A 19,430-nucleotide genomic window follows, 5' to 3' on the forward strand; every position below is an offset into this window, starting at 1 on the left:
GCTTCTTGGATGAGAAGCGAAATGTCTTCAAAGAAAATCCAGTTTGCCTCTTGAAGGGAAAAAACACCTTTGGGACAATCCATGACCTGGATGATTTGAGAATCTCCGTAGACATTTAACGTAGGGGAGTTATTCTTCGATATAAAAATTCCATGCCAAAGTCATGATCCTCCACCTTGCAATGCGTGAGGGGAAGAAGTCTAACTTGCTCACCAATAAAGGAGAATATTTGTAACTCGGGGTTGAAATGTGGGGCTCTTGGTGCTCTCTCTGAGCTTGGTGGTTTTCTTGCAGGTGTTTCATTACCCAACTAGGGAACGCCATCAGGGCTTGAAGGGAGTGGGGCTTCTTGCATTCCCTTCTGGCACTGATGATGTTACCTAGTTGGGCGATAAAACATCTGCAAGAAAATCACCAAGCTCAACTTCTGATACGTTCTTTTTTACACTGGCGACTTCAAAAAGCAGGGGACCCAAATCCCGCCTTCGTTGACGGCGACTAGCAGCTTTCTTTCTCGCAATTTTTCTCCACCCCCACCCCTCTGCCCTTCTTTCGCACCCAGGGGAAATGCCACCCCAGATGCCAACTGCCCGGTCGGTAACGACTTTTTGAGAAAGAATCCGACTCAGGCTCTGAGAAGCCTGACCTACAAGATCAACAAACTCGTCCTGGTGAACGAAAACGACCTCGGGCCCACTCGAAACACCCCTTCCGCCCCGACGGTGAACTCTTACTTCCCTCACCTGCAACATCACCCCGTCTCTGAGAAAACGGGGCCCTTAACTGAAGCTTTCCAGAGATCGAAGCGCCGTTCGGCAAAGAGGGAAGACCGGGTCGAACAGCAGCCGCCCGCAGAAGCGTGGAGCAAACTCAGGGGGTTCCCGGCTCCTTTGAGGAATTCCCCCAGGTTGAGGCCTGTGTCGGCCAAGGAACACCACGAGAAAGCTACCGATCAGATGCTTGCCAGGAAAAGAAACCCAAGCGTGAAGCTGGCCGGGAAAGGAAGGGGAGACCTCAACAGGCCTGGGGTCGACACGGACGGTATCCCTCAAACCAAGAGCGCCATCATCATCCCGACCGTCAGCCGGTATCTCTCCAGCGAAAACCTAAGTGCCAAAGGCACTCCCCTGGGGTGGAAAACCGTGACCCAGTTCCTAGCCGAGAAAAATGTGGCCGAGGGGATTCCGATAAACGGTTCCCAGGGCGAACTGGGATCAAGTTCCTTTTCGGCGGCCTCCGGCACCAGCCCCAAAGACGAAACCTCCAATACGGGTGCCGACGAACCGGATCGAGCCGAGCCAGAGAGAGATGTCAAAGTTGGGGACGCTGGAGACCTCGAACCTGGATCCAATGCAACGGAATGACACCCCCCCCAAAAAAAGAGGAAGAGTTTATTCCGCAACGCTATTTTTTTTTTAAAAAAGGGGAAAGAATTGGCTCTTTGTCTTCCCTGGTAATGCATGCTAAGCTGCCCAGAGTGCAGGTTGGAAAAAAAGTTACTTTCCCACAGGCGAGTGGAGGGCTCCTGTTGGAAAAAAATGCCCTTCCCTATGGAGTTTTAAAACCCGGAGTCCCTCAGTTCTGGAGGTTTGCTGGTTGGAGAAGACTGTAGCAGAGGACGTTGGGTTGCTAAAGAAAAAAAAAGGGGAAAAAAAGAAACAGGGGGGTGGAGAGAGAGAAATTGCTGATAATAGCTTCTTTTGCTGGAAATTAAGACTCTGGGGTGGACTTTAGGACTCTCCGTGCAGATGAGTGCTCTCCAGGGTCTCTTCGGGCTCCGTTTTGGGCTTGGTTTGGAGACATTAAAGCTTTCAGCATCCTGAAGCCGACCCAGTTTCTTTCCTTGTCTGTGCAGTTTGGGAAGCTTTCTTGGTCCTTATTGCAAACACAATCCGGGAAGAACGGAAGCGTCTAAAGTACGGATGGCGAACCTTTTCGGCACCAAGTCCCGAAAAGGGAGTGTGCGCACGCACGTCTGGGCCACAACCCGGGGCGCACGCGCGTGCCAAAAATGATCTTCCGGTTTCAGCTACTGGGCTTCCGGTTTCAGCCGGCTACTCTTCCGGGTTTCTGGCGCGCATGCTCACGCAGGAAAACTGAAGTCCAGCTAGATCTTCTAGCTTCCAGCACTGCCGCATGCAAAAAGGCCAGCTGATCGTCACCCACGCATGCACGCCAGAAACTCGGAAGAGGAACAGGGGGAAGCCGCGCATGCCAGGCGATATGGCTCTACGTGCCACTTTATTATTATATTTTTGCAAGAGGCAAAATTGCTCAGAGGCAGATTTCTTTTTCTTCTTTTCCTCACCAAAAAGGGTAGGTGCGTCTTATACTCCGAAAAATACGGTACTTCCAAGCGATCCAGTTATTTATTTTTTTGTTTTTAATTTGATTTATATGCCGCCCTTCTCCGGAGACTCAGGGCGGCTTACAATGTGCTAAGCAATAGCCTTCATCCTTTTGTATATTTATACAAAGTCAGCTTATTGCCCCCACCAACTGGGTCCTCAATTGACCTACCTTAGAAAGGATGGAAGGCTGAGTCAACCTTGAGCCTTGGCGAGATTCGAACCCTGCAGTAATTGCAGGCAGCTGGTCTTAATAACCAGCTTAATAACAAGGTGCCTTAGACCACTGTACTACCAAGGCTCTTGTTATGGGGAGTAAATCAACCACAACAAAAAAGGAAGAAAACAAAAAACAAAACAAAATGCCAAACCAGAGGCAGAGCTTGGAAAGTTTATTTTTCCTACACTAGGGGAAAAAAAAAGAAAAAAAAAAGGCACGAACAAATTATTCCCAACTTTTATCGTTCCTTTAGTGCGTTTCCTACACACACAATTTTTTTTTTGTTTTTTTACAAAAATAACATCTGGATTTAAACTTGCCCTGCCCCTTCCAGGGCTATTATCCAGACAGCCTAAATCAGGGGTCCCCAACTGTGGCAATTTGAAAACTTGTGGGCTCTAACCGGCTGGCTGGCTGAGGAATTCTGGGAGTTGAAAGTCCCCAAAAGTTTTAAAAGCTGCCAAGGTTGGAGAGACCCCTGCCCTAAATGATCTTCCCCTTCAAAAAAACACCCCCAACCTTACCCTTAGTTGTGCAGCCCCCTCCCCACTTCTAGGGGAGGCACCTACAACCATTAGATGAGACCCTAAGCGGGCAGCTGAGAAGCTTCGTTCAAGGTCGCCCAGGTGATTTCTGCACCAACCGATGCCCCACCTCTGTGCCCAAGGCCAGGAAAGACCTTGGCTCATTCCCCAGAAGGAATGAGGGGAGAGGGGAGGGGAGGCTATCTATGGTGGAACCGGGGTAGAAGATACTGTCGGGAGGGGCAAATCCATCGGTGGTGCCTCGGCTTCTGGGACAGGGCTGGCTTTGCGGACTTCCAGTTTCTCGCCCAGCTGGTTGAAAAGCTCTTTCACCGCTTCGCTGCTCTGTGCCAAGGAGAAGATTTAAAATATGGTAAATGGCTGCCCCGGAGATAGAGCCAGTCCTCAAATCGTGACCACAACTGAGCCCCAAATTCCTGGGGTTAAGCCAGACGGCCGTTAAGGGAGTTCTGCCTCACTTTACGACCTTTCTTGCCAGGGTCATTAAGCGAATCACTGCTGTTGTTAAGTTAGTAACCCGGTCGTTAACCGAATCGGGCTCTCCCCACTTGATCCCTGTTTTGACCTAGGCTTCCCAAGAGCATGAAGCAGACTCCTTGTCCCGACAAAACCCCCATTTTTATTAAGTTACTGTGAATTCCTCTCATTCGTATCCAGCAACGTCTTTCAAGGGAGAATTTACAGTCACAGACCTTATCTGGCTTGGAGAGCTGCCAGGCCGATATCTTCAAAAGTTGGCAAGGAGTCTCGGAGAGTCACGAACCAGTTAAGCGAACTAATTGTCTCCTGCAAACTCCCCTCCCCTTTCGCTCCTCTTTTATTCCCTCTGGGAGAGGCCATTTATCATCCACCTGTGGCCTTACTCCTGAGTCGACCCTTGTTCTTTAGCTGTTCCCTTTCTCTGGCAATTCTGCACATTGGGAACAGGCTCCAGCTGTCCTTCTGTCCCACTGATGTCCGATTCTGAAGGCAGCTGACAACTGTCAGACGGCCCTGGCCCTCTCTCTGCCTCTGACATAGAGCCCTCATCAGAGCCTTCTCTAGACTCCAGGACTGGCCCATGTTCCTCCCCAATCTCCTCACTGTCTGAGTCTGCCACCAGCTCCGCTGGCGGGCCACAATAATCACCTGACAATTGTCATAAATACGAGTCAGTTGCCGAGCGGCTGAATTTTGATCACACGACTGTGGGGATGCTAAGATCCTAAGTCTGGGGTTTTAAATTGAGCCGAATTTATTTAATAATTTTTAATTTTTAATTGATGTTTGTCTTGTGTTTTTAAATAGGCTGTACACTGCCCTGAGTCCTTCAGGAGAAGGGCGGTATAGAAATAAAATTATACTTATACTTATACTCCCCCCCCCAGCGCTGTTGTAACTTTTGAACGGTCGCTAAACGAATGGTTGTTACGTCGAGGGCTGACTGTACAACCGTCACCACGTTCCCACACTCGAAATTCAGGTTGGCATCTTTATTTAGGATGGTTGCCTACGTCCTGGGGTCATGGGATTGCCCGAGAATTTCCAACAAACAAAAATCAGGGAGGGAACCCTAACAACCACAGCGGGAAGGTTGTGAAACCTGACAGAAGCTCGCTCAACAACTGCCCCGTTTAGCGACAGAAGCTCCATTCCCAACTGCGGTCGTTAAGTTGAGGACTACCTGTAGGCCTGATGGCATTTCGCAGGTGTCCACCGTTTTACATGTCTGCCAGCACCTATTCCATCGCCCCTGCTTTAGGGGAGCCCCACAAGAGTTGTGGGCAGAGGAAGGGGGTGCCCCAAAGGTTATGTCTCGTCCCTACCACTTCCACTGAACCCCCCCCCTTCCAAAAATTCCCTCTGTCCCCGATGGAACTCTTGCATGGAAGATGCAGAGAATCTTCTCTTTGCCCTCCCCCTCCCTTGCACTACTCTACCTGCTTGGTGGGTTCCAAGGATTTTTGCAACGACTCCAACTTGGTGGGGACCACTTTATGATGGAGGTGAAGCAGCATCCTCAGCAGGTGCCGGTGGACGTTGTCCTTCCTGGAACGGGGTTGAAAGAAGACTGTTGGTGGCTCAGTTTGGAAGCCCAGCAGCTTCTCCCAATCGGTAGCCCTAACTACCTGCCTTAGAATGAGTGGCAACCCTCCCCTCCCCTCTCCTTTTTCGTTCCTCCTTCCCTTCCCTTCCCTCTCCTTTTTTGTTCTTCCCTTCCTTCTCTTCCATTTTCCCTTCCCTTCCCCATCCTTTTTTTCTTCCTTCTTTTTCCTTCCCTTCCCTTTTCCCTTCTCTCCCCTTTTTCTTCTTCCCTTCCTTCCATTCCCCTCCCTCTCCTTTTTCTTCCTTCTTTTTCCTTCCCTTCCTTCTCTTCCCTTTTCCTCTTCCTTCCCTCTTCCTTTTTCCTTCTCTTCCCTTTTTTCTTTCTTCTCTTCCCTTTTGCCTTCCTACTCTTTTCCTTTCTTCCTTCATTTTCCTTCTCTTCTCTTTCCTTCCCCTCATTCTTTTTCCTTCCCTTCCTTTCCCTTCCATCTTCCCTTCCTTCTCTTTTTCCATCTCTTCCCTCCCCTCGCTTCCCGAGGGAGCATAGAATATAAGCGCAAGAAACACTTCCGCTGTCACCTTCTGGGAAAGGAGGTGAGTGTTACCTGGGGCAGGCCGTCAGGAAGAAGCGGTCGAAAAGGACAGCGCAGAAATCGTCCTGCCCAAATTCGTCAGCCAGCAAGGTGAGGTTGCCGGTGAACAGATGCAGGAAAATGTCGCCAAAGGCCAGGTCGTTAAAAGTCTCCGCTACAAAAGGCCCAGAGAGATACTTAGGGTGACTTTGAGAAGAGGGGGGAGAGGACCACTTTCTCCCTCCCCCTCTCTAAAGCAGGGATCTGCAATCTCAAACACTCAAAGAGCCATTTGGAACCGTTTCCCACAGAAAAAAAAAAACACCGGGAGCCACAAAAACCCTTCCCGTGCCTGACTATTTCTCGAGCGGCCACAAAACTAGCATATGTAGTTGAATTAAACATTATGTTTTCTTCTGAAACTTTTCTTTTCTTGGATTTATCCATGGTTGGCCTAACGGGGGGTTGAAAAGCTCAATAAATCACGTGCCGGCGGGTGTCGCACATTGGCGGTTGCAACACATATTTTGAGCGACAGGGAGCCGCAGCAGAGGGGTGAAAGAGCCACATGCGGCTCCAGAGCTGACCCCTGCTCTAAAGTGAGGAGGAGGAGAGAGAAGGTGGTGGATGACTCCACGATGTCTTCACTGCAATTTTTGTTTTTGTTTTGGTCTTAAGTCTTGCAATTTCTTCCTGACTTGAAGAGCCACCAATGCAGGGAGGGTTTTTTGGCTTTTCCACTGAGATGAAGACATGGGACAAGGGGGCTTACTCAGGGTGGGAACCAAGCGAAGCAATGCGTTCTTGTTCCTTTGCTTGGTGATGTGAAGCACGTAGTAAAGGCCGATCTCACAGGCGATCCGCTGCTCTTGCAGAAATCTGGGACACGCATAAAAGGAAGAGTTTCAGCTGCTGTGTTTGTTCACTTCTTTGTCCGTTCACTCATTCCCTTGCTCGCTCATTCATTCATTCATTTTCTACCACACCTTTATTATTTTAATCAATATCTCAAAGTGATAACGATATCCAACACACAAATGTAGGAGATATCCTTCTCCTACATTTTCGACAATAACATCCTTGTGAGGTGGGTTGGGCTGAGAGAAAGGGGCTGGCCCAGTCACCCAGCCCCTTTCATGATTAAAGTGGGACTAGAATTCGGTCTCCGGGTGATTGGTCCAAAGTCACCCAGCCACTTTCATGCCTAAGGCAGAACTAGAATTCATAGTCTCCTGTTGTTTGGTCCAATGTCACCCAGCCCACTTTCATGCCTAAGGTGGAACTAGAATTCAGTCTCCTGTTGATTGGCCCAAAGTCACCCAGCCACTTTCATGCCTAAGGTGGAACTAGAATTCAGTCTCCTGGTGATTGGTCCAAAGTCATCCAGCTAGGTTTCATGACTGAGGTGGAACTAGAATTCAGTCTCCTGTTGATTGGCCCAAAGTCACCCAGCCACTTTCATGCCTAAGGTGGAACTAGAATTCAGTCTCCTGGTGATTGGTCCAAAGTCATCCAGCTAGGTTTCATGACTGAGGTGGAACTAGAATAGTCTCCTGGTGATTGGTCCAAAATTACCCAGCTAACTTTCATGACTGAGGTGGTACTAGAACTCACAGTCTCCTGTTGATTGGCCCAAAGTCCCCCAGCTAGCTTTCATGCCTAAGGCGGGACTAGAACTCACTGTCTCCTGCTTACTAGCCAGGTGCCTTACCACTTAAATGATTTTTTTTGTAACTCACAATTCTCAGTGAGGCCTGGTGGGTGAACAGCAGCCTTGCTTATTAACAACAGGCGTTCTGGACCCAGTTGTCGAGAAGTCGAGGACTACCTACATTTTGGCTTCGGTCTCTGAAGCCCACCTTCTTCAGCTCTGCCGACCGGAAGGTTTTGACTGACGGGCAAAGGCTCCCGAGCTGAAATGACTTACTTTGGAAACATCTCAGGGATGGCGCTGGGGTAAGACGCTGGCGCTTTCTCTTCCGCAGGCAGCTTCTGATCCACGGTGAAGGTGTAGTCGTCCACCACGAAGGCCATCAGCATGGGCAGAAATTTGGTGATCAAATCCACTTCCTGGGAGACAGAAAGGCAGCGGAGGAGGTTCACCTAACATTATCCTTAACTGCTAGTGAGAATCGGACCTTCAAGACCATAAGCCAGAGGTCCCCAACCCTTACAAGGCCGCGGCACTTGTTGAGTGGTGTTCTCACCTAGGCTTCCCCAGCAGCACAAAGCCCTCGTCCCGATAAACCCCTTTTATTTAATTTACAGTGAATTCCTCTCCAGCAAAGTCTTTCCTCTCCCACAGTCTTTCAAGATAGTTCACAATTACCGACCTTTATCAGGCTTGGAGAGTGGCCAGGCCGATATCTTTCAGACACCAAGAATGCAGGAATGAACTAATTGTCTCCTGCAAACTCCCCTCCCCTTTCGCTCCTCTTTTATTCCCTCTGGGAGGGGCCATTCATCGTCCACCTGTGGCCTTACTCCTGAGTTGACCCTTGTTCTTTAGCTGTTCCCTTCGTCTGGCAGCTCTGTGCATGCACACACTGGGAACAGGCTTCAGCTGTTCGTCTGCCTCACTGATGTCTGACTCCGAAGGCAGCTGATAACTGTCAGATGGCCCTGGCCCTCTCTCTGCCTCAGACGCAGAGCCCTCATCAGAGCCTTCCCCAGACTCCAGGACTGGCCCATCTTCCTCCCCAACCTCCTCACTGTCCGAATCTGCTGGCGGGCCACAAGAAGTGACAGGCAAGTGCGCATATGTGTGAAGCTCCACTCACGTGAGGACACTTGCACTCCCACGCCTGTCACACACACACGTGCTCTGGGCCGAGGTGCCAAGCTGGAAAGGTTATGGACCGCTGCCATAAGCGCTAACGTTCATGCTGACCCCTTACCAGTTTGGGTTCTTTGAAGATCTGGCTGTCGATTACATCCCAAGCTCCTTGTCCCAGGGACAGCATCCTCAGAAGTAACAAGAGCTCCAGGCTTTCCTGAAAATTCAACAACACGGAAGCATCTCCAAGTGAATTCTCCGGATGCTAAAATCTGTCAGGTCGACTATGCGCTCAACGAACAAGTGGAAATTAAACTACGGCCGCGTCGGCATCCGGAACAAACCCCGATGATTGCCAAAATGTGCACCGTGACATCACAAAGACTGCTCTTTGGATCTGTTCCTCGCTTCTAGTTGCTCCATCATCATCTTAGCAAACCTGGTGCCTTGCCTCACCACCCCAGTAGATTGTGAGAAATGCTAAACCCCTCCTGTTTGTCCCCCACTTTCTGAGCTGTGGCACCACTGGTCTCTTCTAGCACTGCTTTTGAGGATCTGGCAATGGCCATTAGAATCCTTTTTCTACCAGGGGGGGAAGACGTCCTTTCAGTTATGTTTAGGAGCTCTGAGCTTTCCCTCCATCAGGAAATGTAGAGTTCAGCTCTCAGATCTTCACTGCAAAACCCCAAGTGCACGTTGCAAATCCACTTCGCTTCCTTGGACAACCATTCATCTAGGGTGGAATAAGATCTCCTGCCTTGGGCTTGGACTAGAAGAGGAGGGAAGTAAGCAGCGGGATACCACGAGATTCTGTCTTAGGCCCAGGACTCTTCAGTATCTTCATAAACGACTTAGATGAGGGAATAGAAGGAGAACTCACCAAATTTGCAGATAATACTAAGCTGGCAGGAATAGCTAACACCCTAGAAGATAGGTTCAAGATCCAGATGGATCTTGACAGACTTGAACACTTGAACACTATCTAAACAAAATGAAATTCAATGTAGAGAAAAGTAAAGTCTTACACTTAGGCAAGAAAAACCAAAAGTAGACATGTAGACTGGGGGAAACCAGGCTTAATAGCAGTGACTGTGAGAGGGATTTTGGAGCCTTGGTGGCGCAGCGGACTAAACTGCTGTTAAAGTAGCACTTAGCTGCCAGCTGCCTGCAATTACTGCGAGTTCAAATCTCACCAGGCTCAAGGTTGACTCAGCCTTCCATCCTTCCGAGGTAGGTAAAATGAGGACCCGGATTGTGGAGGCAATAAGCTGACTTTGTATATAAAAGAACACCGCTTAGGGAGGGCCGAAAGCCCTACTAAGCAGGTATATACAAAAGTATGAAGGCTATTGCTTAACGCATTGTAAGCTGCCCTGAGTCTCCAGAGAAGGGCGGCATATAAATCGAACCAATAAATAAATAAATAAATAAATAAATAAATAAATAAATAAATAAATAAATAAATAAGCCAGCCGTGTGCAGCGGCAGCCAAAAAAGCCAACACAATCCTAAATTGCATGAACAGAGGGATACAATCAAGATCAAGGGAGGTACTAATACCACTCTATAAAGCCTTACTAAGGCCACACCTAGAATACTGCATTTCAGTTTGGGTCACCACACTATAAAAAAGATATTGAGACTCTAGAAAGAGTGCAGAGAAGAGCAACCAGGATGATGAGGGGACTGGAGGCTAAAATATGCGATGAACGGTTACAGGGACAATCAACCAATGGAACAGAAGTTGTGGGAGCTTCATCATTGGAGAGTTTCAAGAAGAGATTGGACTGCCATTTGTCAGAAATAGCGTAGGGCCGCGATGGCGAACCTATGGCACGCGTGCCACAGGTGGCACGTGAAGCCATATCGGTGGGCACGCAAGCTCAGCTCCAGCTGATTTTCAGGCCTTCTGGGCCCACTGGAAGTCGGGAAACAGGCTCTTTCTGGCCTCCAGAGGGGGGGGAAGGCTGTTTTCACCCTCCCCAGGCTCCTAGAAAGCCTCTGGAGCCTGGGGAGGGCGAAAAACGGGCCTACCGGGCCCACTATGACATGACGTGCCAAAAGCAGGGGAAGCGCGCGGGCTGTGGGATGAGTAGAATTATGTGTGTGGGCATGTGCGTAACCCTCCAACACTCACCCCGCTTTTGGCACGCAATAGCCATCACTGGTGTAGGGTCTCCTGCTTGGGCAGGTGGGGGGTTGGTCTAGATGACCTACAAGGTCCCCTTTCAATTGTATTAATCTGTTAATGACCTCTGAAGGATTCTACGATTCAAAAGGTCCAGCCCCAACTTACCCTGGGTAACACTTCCTGACCAATCAGCTCCTGCAAATTCCGGATGGTACTCAAAGCCAAGGTGTTAATGGCAAACGGATCACACAGGATCATCGACAGGTCCCTAGATAAGGCGAGAAGAAACAGAACCCAATGTACCTTTGCGGCAACCTACAGGTACTCCTCAACTTACGACCACAATTGAGCTCAACATTTATGTCGCTAAATTGAGTTTTGCCCCATTTTACGACTTTCCTCGCCGCGCTGGTTCAGTGAATCACGGCAGAAGAGGTTGCAGAAAAGAAATGCTTTTAAAAGCCTCTGACGGTCAGGCAACTCAGCTGGGATCGTCAGAGGCTTTTAAAAGCATTTTTTCCCCCTACAACCTCTTCGGCCGAAGAGGTTGTAGAAAAAAAATGCTTTTAAAAGCCTCTGACGATCCCAGCTGAGCCGCGCGATCATCAGGGGCTTTTTTTTAAAAAAAAGCATCTTTTCAGCCGAAGAGGTTGTAGAAAAAATGCTTTTAAAAATTAAAAAAAAAAGTCTCTGATGATTGCGCGGGTCAGCTGGGCATGGGGGGGGGGGGGCACAGGGATTTTTGCTACTGGTTCTCTGAACCACCCGCCGCCATCACTACCGGATCGGGTGATCTGGTCCGAACCGGGAGCATTTTACCCCTGCTTCCTGGTTAAGGGAATCACTGCGGTTGTTCGGTTAGCAGCATGGCTGTTAAGCGAATCCAGCTTTCCCGTTGATTCTGCTTGTCAAAAGGGGAATCGTGTGACCTTAGGGGACACGGCAACGGTCTTTAAGTATGAACCAGTTACTGAGCGTCAGAATTTTGATTACGGGACCACAGGGGTGCTGTGACGGTCGTTAAGTGTGAAAAACGGCCGTAAGTCCCTTGTTTTTTCAGCCCCGTTGTAACTTTGCAAGGTCGCTCAATGAAAGGTGTACTGTTTTGTGCCGTTCCAGTTGGCTAGAATAAAGATATATATACAGACTAGGAATGTAAGGGGATTTGGGGTTTGTTGTGGCTCCGACCCCCGAGCCCATCTTATCGGAGGAAGAAGGCTCCGAACATGAAGGAGAGGAGCCGGCCAGGCCTCCCTCTCCAGGACCCTCCTCTCTGGCAATGCCTCAGGTGTCTGCCGAGGGAGAGGAGATTGACCAGGAGCCAGGTGTCTCCGATGACAGCGATGAGGGGGATAAGTCGTTCCTGGATCCACGCCAACGAAGGCGAGATAAACGTTTGCAGCAGATGAGGAGGCGTGCCAGGGATTAAGCTGAGTCACTGGACCACACCCCACAGGCTATATAAGAGAGTGTGGTGGCCATTTAGACTCTGTGACGGACAAAGCTAACTTCTGGCTAGTCACTTTGTACAACGCCTGAATCTGCTGAAGGTTTCATGTTTGAGCTGGACTGTTTTGAAAACTGTGTGTCTTAGTTGGTGTTATCTGGTGGAGGAACACTCCCTCTTCTTGTAGTAAAGCACTTGGCAGACGGTTATCGTATTGCTGCCAAGTTCCTGATAACGAACCTTGTGTGTGCCAAGTACTTCTTTAAACCCCGGCTGGCTGTTTGTGTGTGTGTGTGGGGACGGGGACAGAACAGGGTTTATTTAGGCATCCGTGCCTAACATAGAAAATGTCCATCACCAGTTCAACTCCAGGCAGTTCAGAACAAAGCCCCCCAAAAAGGAAACACAGCGGCAGATTCCTCACTGCTGACACATCACGTTTCGTGAATGGGGTTTTAACGCTAGGAATTTTTTCGCGCCAGGAAAAGCCCAGCCTGCCTCCAGATACATCGACACTCACCCCAAGACTTGCTCTTGGCCTTTTTTCACTCCGTCGAGGAAACCCTGCAGCTCCCGCGCCCGCTTGTTGTCGACAAACTTTTCCCGAATGCAAGCATCGAGGCACCAAGTAAACTGCCAAGGAAGGGAGCAAAGAAATATATATATATTTAAAAAATATTTTTGACATAAGAGCATGAACCAGGAGGAGAGGCTGACCAGTGCCTGAAAGAATGCAGGCACCTGGGAAGGGAAGTTCTAGGGGTCTAGTGGTGAGGTTAGAAAGCTAGTTCCATTTTAGGCATGAAAGTTGTCTGGATGACTTTGGGCCAATCACTAGGAGACGGTGAGTTCTAGTTCCTCCTTAGGCATAAAAATTGGTTGGGTGACTTTGGGCCAATCACCAGGAGACGGTGAGTTCTAGTTCCATCTTAGGCATGAAAGTTGTCTGTATGACTTTGGGCCAATCACCAGGAGGCAGTGAGTTTTAGATCCGCCTTAATCATGGAAGTTGGCTGGATGACTTTGGGCCAATCACCAGGAGACGGTGAGTTCTAGTTCCATTTTAGGCATGAAAGTTGTCTGGACGACTTAAGGTCAACTACCAGGAGACAGTGAATTCTAGTCCTGCTTTAGGCATGAAAACCAGCTGGGTGATTTTGGGCCAATCATCAGGAGACTGTGAGTTCTAGTTCCATTTTAGGCATGAAAGTTGTCTGTATGACTTTGGGCCAATCACCAGGAGGCAGTGAGTTCTAGACCTGCCTTAATCATGGAAGTTGGCTGGATGACTTTGGGCCAATCACCAGGAGACGGTGAGTTCTAGTCTCACATTAATCATGAAAGTTGTCTGGACGACTTAGGGTCAACTAACAGGAGACAGTGAATTCTAGTCCTGCTTTAGGCATGAAAACCAGCTGGGTGATTTTGGGCCAATCATCAGGAGACTGTGAGTTCTAGTTCCATTTTAGGCATGAAAGTTGTCTGTATGACTTTGGGCCAATCACCAGGAGGCAGTGAGTTCTAGACCCGCCTTAATCATGGAAGTTGGCTGGATGACTTTGGGCCAATCACCAGGAGACGGTGAGTTCTAGTCTCACATTAATCATGAAAGTTGTCTGGACGACTTAGGGTCAACTAACAGGAGACAGTGAGTTCTAGTCCCACCTTAGGCATGGAAAGCCAGTAGGGTGACTTTGGGCGAGTCCCACTCTTTCTCTCAGCCCAACCCACCTCACAGGATTGCTGTTGAATGGAAAATAGGAAGAGGAATTCGTGTTGGATATATCAGCCTCTTGGAATTCTTTGTAAAAAATAAGAAAGGCGGGATACAAATAAGTAAAAATGAGAAAATAAGGTTGATATTTAGATTAGAGTGGCCTGATTAGAGTGGCCTGCCACAGCAGTCTCGCTTAGGGGACAAGCTGGGATGCGAACAAGATGGGATGTTTTGATGGCAACAAAACTCTATAGCCGCGGAAGGGCTGGAGGAAGGGCTACAACCACCGTTTCTTGGGTTTGTACCTTGTGGCAGGGGTCCACCGTGCAGATCTCGCTGATGTCCAGATCGTGGAGGGACATCAGGAGCTCCGCCCTTAACGTGCAATAATGGACATTCCGTGTCCGAAGGAAGAGAGTCCGGAGGAATTGGAGGACCATGTCATACAGCTTCACGTTCTTCCCGATCATCTGGGTCAGCTTCTGAACCACCTGGTCCCAAAAACAGAGCAAGGTTCGGAGTGGGATCGAGGACAATTCACCACGGCATGAATTGTGTGACTTTAAAGTCACACAATACATATTCATAGTAAAGTCACAGAACACATATATTGCCTGGACAACTTGTTAGGCTCAAACCATATCCTAACACAACTTGCCGTGGCCAACTCGCCACGGCCATCTGACTATGGTCAACCTAGCACCGGCCAACTCACTGTGGCTTCCTCACGACAAGACAACTCGCCGTGCCCAGCTGTGGGACAACTTGCCATGGAAAATTCCATGCAGCGTAACTCGGTGTGATGTTATCCTTTGAGATATTTCTTTGAGATGTTGTCCCATTGACAAAAATGGAAGATGTATAGCAATAGCCATAGCACTTAAGACATATATCTCAGTTCACAGTGCTTTTACAGTCCTCTCTAAGCGGTTTACAGAGTCAGCCTCTCGCCCCCAGCAATCTGGTCCTCGTTTTACCCACCGTGGAAGGACGGAAAGCCGAGTCAACCTTGGGCCTGGTGAGATTCGAAGTGCCAAATTGAAGGCAGCCGGCAGTCAGCGTGCAAGCCACGCGTGAGAGCAAAGAGCATGCGGGGAAGGTGTTCTGACCTACGCTTCCCAAGTCATTAAACACACAAATAGTCCCAAAAACCTCTTTTATTGCAACAGCTGTGAATTACGTTCATTCACAGCCGAGTCCCAATTAGTTGCAAAAAGTCCTTCAGGAGAAGTCCTTCGGGATAATCACCCACCTTTATCTCCCTTGACACGCTGCCAAAGACCTACTTGGCAAAGCCACACGGAGTCCAGAATTAAACAGAGATGCTGACTGGGAACAGAATTAACAACGTTGCTTTCCTGCAAAGGGCCCACGTGCCTTTGCTCCTCTTTTAAGCCTTATGGGAGTGGCCAATCATCTCCAGGCCTTACTCCTGAGTCGTCCCTTTTGTTACAACTGTTCTTGCCTTTTGGCAGTTCTGCACATGTGTGCACTAGGAACAGGCTCCTCCTGTTCCTCTGCCTCTCTGATGTCTGACTCTGGAGGCTCCGGAGTCCGTGCATAACTCCCAGATCCCAGCCCCATCTCTGCCTCCGACACAGAGCCCTCATTCAGGCCTTCCCCAGACTCCAGGACTGGCCCATGTTCCTCCCCAGCCTCCTCACTATCCGGCTCCGCTGCCAGCTCTGCAGGCTGCTGGCGGACCACAACAGAAGGCCGTGGACATGCATGGAAGGTGCGTGCATTTATTTTCGGTGCACAGCGAACCGGTTGTAAAATTATGTGACACCCACCTCTGTGGCCCAGCTACCTACAATAACCATGCTGGATCATCCTTCTTGTTGCTTACCTCTCCCTGCCGCCTCATTTTAGGGGAAGGGCTGAAGAAGTTCTGCAGCACCGAGAGGTCGTTACTGAATAAAGCATTTTCCTTCTCCAGGATATACTGCTTCAACAACGGGGAAACCTCGTCTCCAAACAGAGCCTGGTTATCTTGCCAGATCTGGCGTTTCACTTCCACGGCACAGGCTTTATACAGATCCTTGTCGGCCATCACGAGCTTCAACTTTTTTTCGGGAACCTTGGGTTTAATGGAGAATATATATATATATTGGAACTTGGATGTTATATATGTGGACGGCAGTAAGATTATTACATGCACAAAAATGGAAGGACGCTTCGATCCCCACCATGGATGAATGGTTGCAAAAGCTGATGCTTTGACCAAAGGGAAAAAAAAAACACAATTACTTTCGTTTCTCCTTGGAAACCGCTTCTGGACTTTGTGCTTGAGGTGGCAAAAAAAAAAAAAAAAAAAGAAGGAAGGAAGGAAGGAAGGAAGGAAGGAAGGAAGGAAGGAAGGAAAGAAAGAAAGAAAGAAAGAAAGAAAGAAAGAAAGAAAGAAAGAAAGAAAGAAAGAAAGAAACTTTGATTTCGGGTTTAGGTAGATCTGTTGTTATAGAAATGGCTAGTTTATATAATTATGTAAAAGGAAAAAAAAATGAAGTTTGATGTTACTGTCTTATTCAACTGCACTAGTTCCAAAGGTAGATAGATATTGGGCTGATTTTCTCCCCGCCACATTCTTTTAAAAACATGGTTTATTGTAGAGTTCCTGCATGGTTTAGTTCTGCTAACCCAAGAAGCCCAGTTAATGGCTGGCTTCTGACAACATGCCGAATTAAAACCAAGCCAAATCAAACATGGACATGATATGCAAACCTCACCATTTTCTAGGCTCTGCAACGAAGAGCTTGATAAAATTGTTTCTAAAGCTAGAGAGGAACAAAGCTACTGAAGTCCCGTAGCCCACTCTTCCGTCAAGACCTTAACAAAAAGAGGTGCGCAATCTGTAAAGATGTTGACACAGGGTGAGTTTGAGACAAGAAACCATAATTCACAATGTCAGCTCTTCTTAGTGTTAGAGTGCAGCCAGTTACAGAAGGGAGAAAGAAATACCTTGTATGACAAATACCTCCTCTGGCCTTATAGCACTTAGACATGAAGTTCAGAATAAAGGTTTTTTTTTTAAATAGAAACAGAGGAAATTGATTCCTACATAAAGGGGAAGAAGGAAGGAAGGAAGGAAGGAAGGAAGGAAGGGAAAGGGATGGAGGGAGGGACACGAAAGAGGAGGAAGGAAAGGAAGGAGAAAGAAAGGAGGGAGGAAGGAGAGAGAAAGGGAAGGAAGGAGGGAGGGAAGGAGAGAAGGAAGGAAGAGGAAAGGGAGGAAATAAGAAGAGGAGGAGGAAAGGAAGGAGAAAGGAGGGAGGAGAGGAAAGGATGGAGGAAGGGACAGAGGAAAGAGGAGGAAAAGAAGGAGGAAGAAAGGGGAAGGGAGGAAGGAGAGAGACAGAAGGAGGGAGGGAGGGAAGGAGGAAGGAAGGAAGGAAGGAAGGAAGGAAGGAAGGAAGGAAGGAAGAAAGAAAGAAAGAAAGAAAGAAAGAAAGAAAGAAAGAAAGAAAGAAAGAAAGAAAGGAGGAAAGAAGGAAGGAAGGGGGATGGAAGTAGAGAGAGAGATGGAAAAAGGGAAGGAAGGAAGGAAGGAAGGAAGGAAGGAAGGAAGGAAGGACAGACTAAGAATGATCCTGAATTCCACCAAAGCAAACCACTGATCACCCTTTTACTATACCCAGGTGGCATCCAAATTCAACACCGATTTTCTTAAGTTTCTACCTTGGGCAGATGTTTCATGACACACATCACCACCGGCTGGATGGATGGCATTTTTACCAGAGGGAAGCTCTTCTCCAGGAGATCTTCCAGCTTTTTGTACCTGGGAGAAGAAAAGGAGAAGCCAGACGTCCACTTTTATCCCAACGGGCAGGTCCCTTCTACGGTGGTCCACCCGACTTACCTTTCTTCGGCCTTTCCTTCAGAGGCGATAGCCGAGACCCTCTCCAGAAGCTTCTCACGCAGCTCATCAAACACCGACTGGTGGAACTCCAGCCGAGGGGTTCCATGGAGGTCCAGGAAAGGGAGGGCGGACTGAAGAGAGGGCAACAGGATGCCGTTTTCTGTCTGTCAACACGACACGTGTGGGATTCAAACAGATTAGGGCAGGTAATTCGCACATTTCTCACCCACCATGATGCCGCAACGGTCATAACGGTGGAAAAACGGTCCTAAGTCACATTCTTCAGCACTGTTTGATCACTAAATGAACTGTTGTAAGTTATTTATTTATTAATAATCGGGGGGTGAGAGTGCGGTGGGGGGAGAGAAGAGGAAGACAGTTCAAACATCTGGAGGCCATAAAGAGACTAAAACCCATCCCAGATTTTCAGGCTGGGAAACCCTCAATCTTGGCCAGCCTGTTAGCCCCCCTTGCACCGGATGCAGTGTGTGTGCATGCATGCATGCACAGCCGAATGCGTGGCTTGCAACAGACCCAGAGAGATTTTAAGGAGCAATTCAGCAAAAGAAAGAAAGAAAGAGAGAGAGAGAAAGAAAAAGAAAGAAAAAAGAAAGAAGATTGGAGAGAGGGAGGGAGGTGGAAGGAGACAGAGATGGAAAAAGAAGGAAGGAAGGAATTAACAAAGAAAGAAGGAACGAAAGAATGAAAGATTGGAGGGAGGGAGATGGAAGGAGACAGAGATGGAAAAGGAAGGAAGGAAGGAAAGGAAAGAAGAAAAGAGAAAGAAAGAAAGAAAGAAAGAAAGAAAGAAAGAAAGAAAGAAAGAAAGATAGATTGGAGTGAGGAAGAGAGATGGAAAGAGACAGAGATGGGAAAAAAAGGAAGAAATTACGAAAGAAAGATTGGAGGGAGGGACGGAGGGAGGGAGATGGAGAATATGAGATGGAAAAAGAAGGAAGGAAAGGAAAGAAGAAAAGGAAGGAAAAAAAGAGAAAGAGAAAGAAAGATAGATTGGAGGGAGGGAGGGAAATGGAAGGAGACAGAGATGAAAAAGGAAGGAAGGAAGGAAAGGAAAGAAGAAAAGGAAGGAAGGGAAAAAAGAGAAAGAGAAAGAAAGAAGATAGATTGGAGGGAGGGAGGGAAATGGAAGGAGACAGATGAAAAAGGAAGGAAGGAAGGAAAGGAAAGAAGAAAAGAAAAGAAAGAAGGAAAGGAAAGGAAAGGAAAGGAAGAGGGGGGTGGGGAGCAAGTCCTCCGGGACTTAGGTGCTTTTTGCACCCGCGTGGAAGGACCGTGCTAAGAGCAAACCCCCCTCCCCAGGGTTTGCAAGCGGTGGGTAGGTGGGAGAAGACTCAGGAAGTAAAGTTGCATGATAAACCCCCGGGACCCAGTCCCCATGGCAACGGGAACGCGGAAGGGAGTTCCCCCCCCCCCCCCACACACCTGGAACTGCTCGATGGCCTTGAGGGGCTCCATGCAATTGGTCAGCGTCTCCTTCAAGTCCTCCCCGTTGGCCACGCCGAGCTCTTGCAAGCCGGCAAACATGATGCCGAGGCTCCGCAGCCCGCGCGGGGTCCTCCCGCCCCGTAACGGCTGCGGTGCGGCGGCGAAAGGCGCCCCCCAGCGGCCGTCGGTCCGACGCTTTTAGGCGTCCCGCCGGGAAACCGCGCCCCGGCCGTAAAAAGTTCCGCTTCGGTTCGCGATCCGAGAAAGGACGCGAGTCGCTTCGTTCCGACAAGAAAAGAAAAGAGAGGAGAAGAGAAGAGAAGAGAAGAGAAGAGAAGGGAAGGGAA

The 19,430-nt window shown here is 48.7% G+C and overlaps 1 protein-coding gene across 1 annotated transcript; it reads right to left on the reverse strand.

The window, feature by feature from the left end:
- Nucleotides 1–2,725: 2,725 nt before the first annotated feature.
- Nucleotides 2,726–19,190, reverse strand: LOC139326754 (negative elongation factor B). Its single transcript, XM_070956606.1, has 13 exons — nt 19,081–19,190; nt 17,638–17,801; nt 17,457–17,556; nt 15,631–15,861; nt 14,087–14,272; nt 12,585–12,697; nt 10,783–10,885; nt 8,608–8,703; nt 7,638–7,780; nt 6,483–6,589; nt 5,744–5,885; nt 5,033–5,141; nt 2,726–3,437 (listed from the first exon to the last, which is right to left on the reverse strand). The coding sequence occupies exons 1-13, from the start codon at nt 19,180–19,182 to the stop codon at nt 3,297–3,299; spliced, it is 1,737 nt and encodes a 578-aa protein (XP_070812707.1). The 5' UTR covers nt 19,183–19,190; the 3' UTR covers nt 2,726–3,296.
- Nucleotides 19,191–19,430: the final 240 nt, after the last annotated feature.

Source organism: Pituophis catenifer, unplaced genomic scaffold (genome assembly GCF_029215685.1).
Source record: "Pituophis catenifer annectens isolate HBS135680 unplaced genomic scaffold, rPitCat1.0.hap2 SCAF_120, whole genome shotgun sequence".
Taxonomy (NCBI): Eukaryota; Metazoa; Chordata; class Lepidosauria; order Squamata; family Colubridae; genus Pituophis; species Pituophis catenifer.